We start from the raw sequence: 10628 nt of genomic DNA, 5'->3' as shown, positions 1-10628 counted from the left end.
ATTTATCGTCTGCACTACACTCTAATAATAATTTAATGGTATAAAAAATTTGATATAGTTGATCCGTCTAATAAGATGGTCAAATGGTTAGTATGTTATTATTGGATTGGTCGAGTACAGGGATAATTTTTGGAGGATAATGCAAAAATGATGATGCAGTTTAATTTTTTATGGATGTATTTTAAAAAATAAGATAAGTTATTGGAGTTAAGTGGAATTTTCCATTACTAAAATAAATAAATTAATTAATTAACCGCATAAATTCGCTCGGTGGCGAATCCAAACCACAAGCCTGCAACTTTCTATCCAGACCACAATTCTTTTCTTTTTCTCCTGCTTCTTCGTTTGTAACCGTCGAACGGTTCTGGAGCAGGCACCGCCGCTCCAGCGTCGTCGTCCGCTTCATTTCTGATTCCTATGAACGACTGGCCGCAAGCAAGAGGCGAAGGAAGAGGAAGAGGAGGAGGCCGCCTCGTCTCGGATCTGGTGGCGCTCCGCCGCCACCGCCTCTGAGGCCATGAAAGAACGAAGAAGAGTCGCTGGAGGATGGGGGAGATCTTCGTCCAAGGGCACCTCCGCCTCTTTCTCGTGGCATGCCATTTTCGTCTTCCTTTGCTGCGCCCTCTTCGCCATCGTTGCCTACTCCACCTTCCGAATCTTTGCAGGTTAGTCGTCGGAATCAGAAAATATCACTTCTTCTTTGTTTGATTTGTGTTTTCTTCTGAATCTGTGTTCGCGATCCGTATCATCTGTTGTGTTTTTTTGTTGAAAATTGGTCTATGATGCGTCGGTGAAATTTGCTTTTTTTCCCCCTTTTTTTACTTACGCTTTGTCTTCTGTGTTCCTTCCCAACGTGCCGTTCTTTTTTTTGTTGAAATGGAAATTCAATGTTTGGTGTTCATAGCAATCTTCATCTATTGGGTGGAAATCCTCTATTTTAATTTCAGCAAAAAAGTTTTATCTTATGTTTTCTCTATTGTTTTGATTTTTTGTTTTTTTTTGTTGAAAATTGGTCTATGATGCGTCGGTGATCTGAATTTTGACAGTTTCATCTCGACCGGTGTTGCTACCGACCTGGCAGACATCGGCCATCAATGCCCTTGCTTCCGATCACCCCTTCCTCCGGCGAGACGCCACCACCTCCAAGAATGGCAGCAGCAAGCACCCTTCCATCGAGATCCAAGAAGCCATTTCCTTTCCAGATGAGGTCCTCCTCTTTCTCCGATTCCCCAGTTCCCTCCCGCAATCCGATCTTGTTTGCATCTACTACCACCCCTCCTCACGCAGTCCCCACGTCCAGTTCCCTGCCGTCGTCCCTTCCAGGACGACTCCCTTCATTATCTGCCCCGTTGGGCCTCAAGGCTTCCCTGTTTCCATCTCGCCTGATCTCCCCATGCTCCACCCCTTGCCTTCCGACCACCTCACCTACGCCGCCCTCGTCGACCCCAATGACAACTCTACCATCGTCTTCGCCAAAGGCTTCAACCTCCGCCCCGCCCGCCTCTCCGATCCCTCTCGCTTCGAGTGCGTCTTTGGCTGGAACTTCTCGACGCCTAAGTACCTTCTGACCTCCCCTGCATTAACAGCAGCCCAGGAAATTATCCGCTGCAGCACCCCACCGAGCATCCTCCTCCGTCTCGGCTCCCGACCGCACCTCGATCCTCCTCTGATATCCGTCAAGACAAAGGACCCAGGCGCGACCGCTCTCCCTTCCATCGCCCGCCCTGAAACCCTCCCCGCAAGCCCAAGGCAAAAGCGGCACACCATGTGCGTCTGCACGATGCTGCGCAACCAAGCGAAGTTCCTGCCAGAATGGATCATTTACCACGGCCACATAGGGGTCGAGCGCTGGTTCATATACGACAACAACAGCGACGACGACATCGAGCAAGCCATCGGATCATTAACCATGTCTTCTAACTACAGAATCAGTCGCCATTTGTGGCCCTGGGTTAAAACCCAGGAGGCAGGATTCGCGCATTGCGCTCTTCGAGCCAGAAGCCACTGCGAGTGGGTAGGATTCATTGACGTCGACGAGTTTTTGTACCTCCCCACCAATGTCACACTGCACGATGTTCTCCAGAACTACTCGAGCATACCACGGATAGGGGAGCTCCGGACGACATGCTACAGTTTTGGCCCCTCCGGAAGGAAGACAGCACCTTTGGAAGGTGTCACTTTGGGATACACTTGTCGGCTGTTGGCTCCGGAGCGGCACAAGTCAATTGTCCGGCCAGAGGCACTGGATCCTTCTCTCACCAACGTAGTGCACCATTTTCGATTGAAAGAAGGTATGCGATACGTCAACATGGAGAAGGGACTCATGGCGATCAACCATTACAAGTATCAAGCGTGGGAGGTGTTCAAGGAAAAGTTTCACCGTAGAGTTGCTACCTACGTTGCAGACTGGCAGAATGAGGAGAATGTGGGATCCAAGGACCGGGCTCCAGGCCTGGGCACAAAGGCAGTGGAGCCACCTGATTGGTCGAGCCAGTTCTGCGAGGTTAACGACACAGGGCTCAGAGATTCCATTTTTTTCAACTTTGTTGACCCAAGAAGTGGCCTTCTTCCATGGCAGGAGGGAGAACTTAATTTTATTCATCAAACCAATACAGAGAAGGCTGATAATGAGATCCAACTGGTGAAATAGGTGTTTTGGCAAATCTTGAATCTTAAATCGATCCTAATTCCTCTTTGTTTTTCATTGATTATCCACTCATTACCAAGTGTATCCTTTTCATGCTTGTAACTTAGTAGTTAGAAGACTCATTCTTTTGTAGATAGAGACATACCACCTCTTGCAATCACAGTAGGGATGAATTGAATGGGAGCTTAAATTTGTCACTTGATGAATGATCTTGCACACCTATTTGTGTGGTTGGCTCCACATTGGGCATTGTTAACCTATCTAGTGTTCAAGACAAGGATACTGCACCTAATATGGTCCTGCTGCATATCTTGTTAATAAATAAATAAATAAAAGATTTAGACTAGCTCCAACCAAAGCTAAAGATGATCACTTGGGACAACCTTATCTCTTTTTTTTTACCTTTGCCTTTTTGTCCCATTATTATGTGCTATCATTAACCATCATAGCAGGATATAATTGCCTCTATTTTTCAAAAGCATTTATGTAGCAAGGCTCTATATCCATCAAACAATTGAAAGACAATGCCAGACAGTCTCCAGAAGATCCTGAGCATCTGATGGGTGGTCATCCAGATGGAAATTTGCAGGCCACAGATTTAAACCTTTATCTTTTGGTTGGCTTTATATTTTTTAGGATTTTATTAAGCATAAATTATGGTGCATTCACATAATCCTTATATCATGGTGGGACTTATGTTTTCTTAGCACCTTATAAAACAAATATAATGGCAGGATTAAGGCAGTGTTATTATTTTACCTGTTTTTTATTTGCTGTTCAAAGATACCATGAGAGTTGTTTTGGTAGGACCGTTGGCGGCCAGCTAGAGAGGAGGGGTGAATAACCCTTGCAAATTTAAAAAAGGAACTTTTCTCGAACTTATAACTTGAATAAGATAACACTTGCATATAAGAAATAATAAAGAAAACTAAAAGACAAAGGCACGAAAATGTTACTTGATTACAACCGAGGAGCTTGTTAATCCAAGAAAGGTGGAGCTCAATAAACAATCTCCTTCAGGCGGAGAATCCTCTTTACAGTAATGAAAACATAGAAAGACGAAGTTAAAACAGACAAAGAAGCGTGTACTAGTATTGCTTGAATATTTCTTGTTGTACTTAGCTCTGGGAGCAGGGCTGCTTATATAGCCCTGCTCGGGGTGTCTGGAAGTATTCCAGGCCCCTGGAATGAGATATAAATCTATCCCCAATGTAACGTTCAAATGCCACATTGATCTGGATGAGTTTTGGGTTCTGGGCGCCTCGGTCAAGGCGCCCCGACCACCAGAAGTCATTCTTTTGCTGACTTTTGGTTCGAACCTCCTCCTTCGGTTCCGCTTGCCTCGATCTGGGTCTTCCGTTCCGGCTCCGCTCACTTGGATGATTTCGACCATCCGGAATATAGCTCATCCGAGCCCAACTTCCGGCCTTCTCGAGCAAGTTTTCGTTCGCTTCTCATCTCTCAGAAACACCGCGCGCCTCCTCGTCTGCCTGCGTATTCTTCCGTAGCACCTCGTCCCTCAGACGTACCGAACCTATCGGCTTTCTCCCATGTCATTCTTCTCTCTAGCTGCGTCTTTTGCTTGACGTCATGTGCTTCTAAGTTCCTGTATACTTAGATATATGATTAAATATAACAAGACCTAATCTAATTTAGTTGATCATATTAAAACTAACTTAGCGTATCAATGGTTCTAAATAAAATTATTTATCTGTACTGAAGCAACTGATAAAGATAACAACAAGAAGTGATGCCAGTCGGTGTGGGCATCCTTTTAAGATAGTTTTAATGACTTAATGTGGGATTGCGTCTCACATGGGAGCAATCCAAGCCAAGGTTGCGTGTGAAATTATTATAAGCTCGGAAAGTTCCATACATGTGAGCAGGCTAAAGTTAACAAGCATTATTCTGCTTTGGCCTACCACTGACTTGAGGTCTTTTCCTTTTATGCATTTTCTTAAATATGAAAGTCATTGTGGAGATAGAGGTGTAAAATGTGTTGACAGCCTGCTATCCGGTTAACCTGATCCAGTTTGAACTTTGCTCGGCATGGCTCACAAAAAAGATCAGATTGTGTCGTGTCAGATTTCGTTTAGCCAATTGATGTTGCGACCAAAGCTCTCGGTCACACCACTTGATCCCCTGACTCGAGTTAACTCACTGACTCAGTCAATGAAGAGTGACAGGGTCCAAGGGTCTTGAAAGTTTTACATGAATTCTTTAGTGAAAAGTGTGATACAGTGGTAAAATATTCGGAGGAACAATAAGAGGTTAAGTTTAAGATCCAACTGGAATAAATATTTTAGAGATTAACTTTTGATCGATGATTATAAATTATGCTCTGAATTTATTCAGTAGGCGGATTAAGAAGAAAGAACGTCTTAGAGATGAACCTTATGATTTGGTCCTTGGTATCTCCAATGCCCAGGAACAGTTCCAAACATGCCTAGATGATGCCAAAAACCATGCGGGGCTACTGCTGATGCCTCTCTAGCAGGTCTTTGGGGCTCCTGATCTCGGCAGACATGATGACCAAATGCCACCACGCTGTTGTGTTCTCCTTTGATGGGACATGGTGCGTTGGCACAGTAGGTCTTTGATCTGGATGATGGTGGCTTTTCCATATATTTTGGTATCTCTGTCTGGTCAGAAACTAGTAATTGTACAAGGCACTTTCTGGGGTCTTTTGGCTTTCATGCACTGCACTTAACAGAAAACATCAACCATTTTGTTTCACATACAGAAATTTTGTTTGTTTATCTGGCTGTTCGATAATTTCTTTGTTAATTTTTATCCATAAATTAGCTGATCCGTTTATGAACGCAATTGACAATTAGCTGATCTGTTTATTAGTTACACTAGGTAAGCTTTGCTTGCTCAGTCCATCCGGCTCACTAGTCCTACTCATTTGTGCTACTCGGTTCATCCACTTGCTAGATTTGTCGGTCGTTTAAGTTCATCGGCCTTTCTAGACCATCTATCTATCTAGTCAATCCATCTCGCATACTCAATTCGTCCAACTCGCACAATCTATCCATCGATCCACTAAACCTGATGCGCTTGATGAGTTCACCTGACTCGCATAGCTCACCCGTTCATTTTGCACGACACATTTAGTTTATTTGGTTGTCTTGTTTGTCTCTCACAGTCTTCCGACTCCTAACTTGCAAATGGATGACCACCAACAATTCGCTCGATATTCATTCTATGCCAGAGCCGATGGAATTTTACTAACTTACCATTAGAAATTTAAACAGTGAGACGAATACACAAACTAAACTCCAACAAGAAACAACAATTGAGAGATTTTTTTCCCCTTACAAAGAATAGAAGGGCCATGAGCTTTCCTCTATCTAAAGAATAAACTTCAACTAACTCTGCACCAACAATCTCAGCTCCGAACAATGTATTGTATGAGACTAACGACATTAATATTATAGGAAGGATATAAACTATTCGACTGCAAAAGTTCACTGCCACTTCAAAAAGGTTATGCAGCCCCATGTGAAAGTAAGTTGGGCAAAGAAGTATTCCAACTTTCGGTTATTTAAACTCAAAGAATAGAATAGCTTTCAGATAAGAAACCTGTTTTCTAGCTTCTCCTGATCAATCCCTTTTTCTCCTCCAACCATGCAGACCTTCCTTTAATCAAAGTGTATATGATGATTATAGTGCTGTCTTTTCTGCCTCCCTCATTTTTAAAGTCAAAGTGTTTCTCTTTTGTTTTTGCTTGATTTATTCTTGAAACTTGAGCAATACCAAACCTTTTAACTGGTTGCTTAATTGGACAGGCAGTGGGCATATCCCATTGTGCCTCTAGTGCCAACGATCTTGTATTTGTCGAACATATTGCGATTAGAGTTGTAGATGATGAAACGGTTGTTCAAGTTTAGTTTGATTTCTTTTTGATATGTTTGAGGTTGGTTCGTTTAGATATTATCTTCATTGTTTGAATCTTTTATATTTTTAAGCTCATTTGGTTGGTTAGGAAGTTTGATATTGCAAGTTTATTTTTTCATTTTGAGAGTTTTATCTATGAACACGGTTCATAAAATTTGTTAATGGACATTGTTTGTGAGCATTGTTCAAGAACAATTCATAATCTTTATTCATGAACATTAACAAATTAAATGCATGTGTTCAAGATTATTCATCTAATTGATCTTATATATTGAACGAACATAAAAGTCAAACACTAAATTTACTCACAAACGTTTGATTGATTTACAACCCTAATTACCATGGAAAAAAGCTCGTAATTCACATATGGACACCTTATGGTAGCACCACAAATTTCAACTTGTCAACTCTTAACCTTCTATTTCATGTACTATTTGAGAACAAACAATCAATCCAACGTTAGTCCTCATATCATTCAAGAATCACGAATTAGGCACAATCATTCTTTTTGAACCTTTCCGACTCTCCCTCTCGATCGGTTTGTAAGTTTGTCTTCGAGGAGCAAGTTTCCATCTATTTGACTAGAACAAGCTCTACTTCCTCGTTCGACACGAATAAGAAACAAGAAAGATATCCACTCTCAAGTGGGTCTAAAAGATGCCCTTAGAATGAGTAAGACCGACGAAGAGGATTAGCGAAGATAAAGAGGAATCCGAAAACCGATAAGTTCATTGGCTACAAAGCTGGGTGGAGTCTGTACTCCCTTCAGTCCTATAAGACCTGATTGCCTATACACTCAGATGCATAAACAATTCCAGTTAAAGGCTATTCGAGTTCATCAATCCAGTGAAATGAATTATTAGAGAATCCACCAAGTGATAGGGATGAGTGAGTGCTTATTTAACAAATGGACATTCATTCTTCCCCACTTCCACAATTTTTTTTTTTCCATTAGAAGCTTTTCGAGTGGGTTCACTAATGCTCGGTCACACTCCAAATTCTCGGCTAATTGCCTTTCTTCTCTTTGGAAATCCTACTATGAAAGTGAGGTATATTAGTATAAAGAGAGCATATGAATGAATTCTTCTTTGTCATTCTTAGATTTCTGAGTAAGTTAATATCTAGCACAATTCAAATATCGCACATCAAACTCGAGCCGAAACACCTTAAAACAACTCTTAGTCTATTTTGAGCAAAGGAACAACTCCAATAAACAGTAGTCCTAGTTCCTTATCATCAAAACTAAGGCAACTAAGGCGAATCGATCGCTTTGTTTATGTGTAGTTCATTGCCTCCTTTATATAGAAGAAAAGAGGCACCATAAGGCAATGATAAGACATTCAGAATTATATCAGAGCATCAACAGAGAACCTACTTTAAGGGAGGATAACTAAAGTTGAGATTGGTGGGACTCTCTGCTATATCGAGTGTTGCAAGAGCTAACGAGTGCAAACAAGTTTGTGGAGTGGGCAACTTTAGATATAGTGAATGGATTGTGAGGACAGTTAACTGACTCGCGCCAATATTCGTTGCAAAAGGCCTCACACTTTCAGTTTAAAAATAACTCTATATCTCACACTTAAGTCTACCCCCCTCTCCTTTCTCTACTGCAACCGCGAATCGATGGAGAACTCATTGCATTCTTCCAGAGCGGAGGCCTTTCCAGCCGGCCTACGGGTGCTCATAGTCGATGACGATCCCACCTGGTTGAAGATCCTCGAGAAGATGCTCAGGAAGTGCTCTTATGAAGGTAGTTTCTACTGAAATGAGTCTTGTTTTCATTTGTTCCAATGATCTAATTCATAGTCTTAAATTTCAAACAATTTCTACACCTATCTTACTATCGCGAGAGCATTGTTTAGTGATCCTTAAAGTTCTTTTGTCTTTGATAAGAGGAAGGAACCTTTTCATGTCCCAAATAGTAGTTCAAACTCTTTGTTGAAAAGTATGTTGAGTAAAGAGTAGATATGATGTTTGTATCGCCGAATCTGTTTACTTTGTGCTATCAAAAGTCATGTTCTCACTATTTCTCGACATAATTTGCAAGATTGAAGTCACTTAGATCCTTACTTTCCGACTAATTGCTCAATTTCTTCTCGGTATGATCTCTCATTCACAAACTTTGGAAGTCATTTTTGGTAAACTGTTTTTTGCTCGTGTTCCTTTCTTGCAACTACAGTGACCACATGCAGTTTAGCAAGAGAAGCTCTGGACATGCTCCGAGGAAGGAGAGATCGGTTCGACATTGTGATTAGCGATGTGAACATGCCCGACATGGATGGCTTCAAGCTTCTCGAGCACGTCGGGTTGGAAATGGATCTACCTGTGATAAGTTAGTTGTCCATTTCCCGCTCTTTCAGCATTCAAAATCCACACCCTTTCATGTCCATGTTCTCGATAACTATGCAGTGATGTCGATCGATGGGGAGACGAGTAGGGTGATGAAAGGTGTTCAACATGGTGCTTGTGATTACCTTCTTAAACCTGTGAGAATGAAGGAGCTGAGAAATATATGGCAACATGTTTACCGAAAGAAAATGCACGAGCTGAAAGATATCGAAATTCATGGCATCCATGAGGATTTCAACATTCTATGCTATGGATCTGAAGACCCTGATGACAGACAATTTGTAGCCAGGACCGAGATGAGCCCCGCGCGGAAACGAAAGGACTTAGACGGTAAAGAGCTTACTGAACTCGAATTCAACGATCCGTCTACGGTGAAGAAAGCGAGAGTAGTTTGGTCTGTTGATCTTCATCAGAAGTTTGTAAATGCTGTGAATCAAATTGGATTCGAAAGTGAGTACTCTAAGCTACAGATGGTTTTTGTAGTTCCATGATTAGTTACTTGAGTGTTCTTGCAGAAGTCGGTCCGAAGAAAATACTCGATTTGATGAATGTGCCCGGGCTCACGAGAGAAAATGTTGCAAGCCATCTTCAGGTATGATCTATTCGATACCCGCCGGAAATGCTTATGTTTATAAACCGAATTAACTATATACTTCATCTTCATTGTCAAGTTTCAAACAATTGTGACCTTTGCATCAAAGTACTTGTAGCGGATCTCTGAAGATACATCATTTTCGATTGCAGAAATATCGCCTTTACTTGAGTCGATTACAGAAGCAGAACGAAGGGCCTAACGGTGAAAGTAGAGGAAACTATGAGTTGAATTGCTCAAACCAAACCGAGAATTTCCAAACTCAAGGAATTGTTCCAAGTGTTCATGTAGGTGAAACAAAGAAAGCCCCATCAAGTGATGTATTGCTTTCTTTCGATGACAAGATGTCCCCAAAGCACAAGCCTTCACTTGGTGGAACTAATGTCGATCGAGAATTCGATACTTCTTTCTGTCAGTATCCGTCCACTCTACCGCCATTCGCCCCGGAGGATGCCAAAGATCTGTTCCTAACAGATTACAGAAATGGGCACTCAACTGCCATACCTCCAACAACATGCAAGATTGATTCAGTATCTCTTCAAGTGAAGCGAGGAACAGCAAATGCTCAAGACATCGGAGCAATTTGTAAGCTTGAAGGACCGACGAGCCTACAAGACCGTTACATCGACGACAAACACAGCCAAGGATGCTTTCCTCTCACTTATGATTCTTTGCCTGAGGATTTGCATCTATGTTCAGTTCAGAAGATTGGTTGCTTTGAGAGTTTGGGGTTCGATGGCACGGAGATTCTTCGATATGCCGAAGAAAGTAATTGGTACGATTGCCCTGAGCTGAATGGTGAGTATTCATATGATCAAGTGGTGGATTACTCTCTACTGGATGAATACCTTTTTGCATAGCTTGTTCTTGCATATTTATTGGTGCATTAGCAAAATGACACCAACAGGATGGACTAGACATTGATTTCCATCCAGTTATTTCGAACAAGGATGTATCGTAGAGAGAATTGCAATAATGTGTAATCCAAGAACTTGCAAAGGAGGTAACAAAAAGGTTTCCTTTCGTCTTCTTCTATTCTTCCAAATGGTTGGGTTTGCGAGAGACGGTTTCTGCGAGTGTATATATGCGACTATATATATGCGACTGTATATAGTCAATTTTTTTTTTATTGAGAATTTT

The 10628-nt window shown here is 41.8% G+C and overlaps 2 protein-coding genes across 3 annotated transcripts; both read left to right on the top strand.

The window, feature by feature from the left end:
- The first annotated feature begins 273 nt into the window (after nucleotides 1-273).
- On the top strand, nucleotides 274-2767 carry LOC122009426 (glycosyltransferase family 92 protein Os08g0121900). Its single transcript, XM_042565581.1, has 2 exons — nucleotides 274-665; nucleotides 1047-2767. The coding sequence occupies exons 1-2, from the start codon at nucleotides 518-520 to the stop codon at nucleotides 2648-2650; spliced, it is 1752 nt and encodes a 583-aa protein (XP_042421515.1). The 5' UTR covers nucleotides 274-517; the 3' UTR covers nucleotides 2651-2767.
- A 5201-nt stretch (nucleotides 2768-7968) lies between these two features.
- On the top strand, nucleotides 7969-10518 carry LOC122009423 (two-component response regulator ORR26-like). 2 transcript variants are annotated; one of them, XM_042565573.1, is made up of 5 exons: nucleotides 7969-8297; nucleotides 8727-8879; nucleotides 8957-9346; nucleotides 9415-9488; nucleotides 9641-10518. In XM_042565573.1, exons 1-5 carry the CDS (start codon nucleotides 8171-8173, stop codon nucleotides 10346-10348), a joined length of 1452 nt encoding a protein of 483 aa, XP_042421507.1. In that variant the 5' UTR covers nucleotides 7969-8170; the 3' UTR covers nucleotides 10349-10518. The 2 variants fall into 2 exon arrangements, with proteins under 2 accessions (XP_042421507.1, XP_042421506.1); XM_042565572.1 differs by having other exon boundaries at nucleotides 7994-8297; nucleotides 9412-9488.
- Nucleotides 10519-10628: the final 110 nt, after the last annotated feature.

The sequence above is a fragment of the Zingiber officinale genome, chromosome 8A (assembly GCF_018446385.1).
Source record: "Zingiber officinale cultivar Zhangliang chromosome 8A, Zo_v1.1, whole genome shotgun sequence".
Lineage (NCBI taxonomy): Eukaryota > Viridiplantae > Streptophyta > Magnoliopsida > Zingiberales > Zingiberaceae > Zingiber > Zingiber officinale.
The sequence above is the reverse complement of the archived record's forward strand: the minus strand, read 5'-3'. Positions and strand labels throughout refer to the sequence as shown.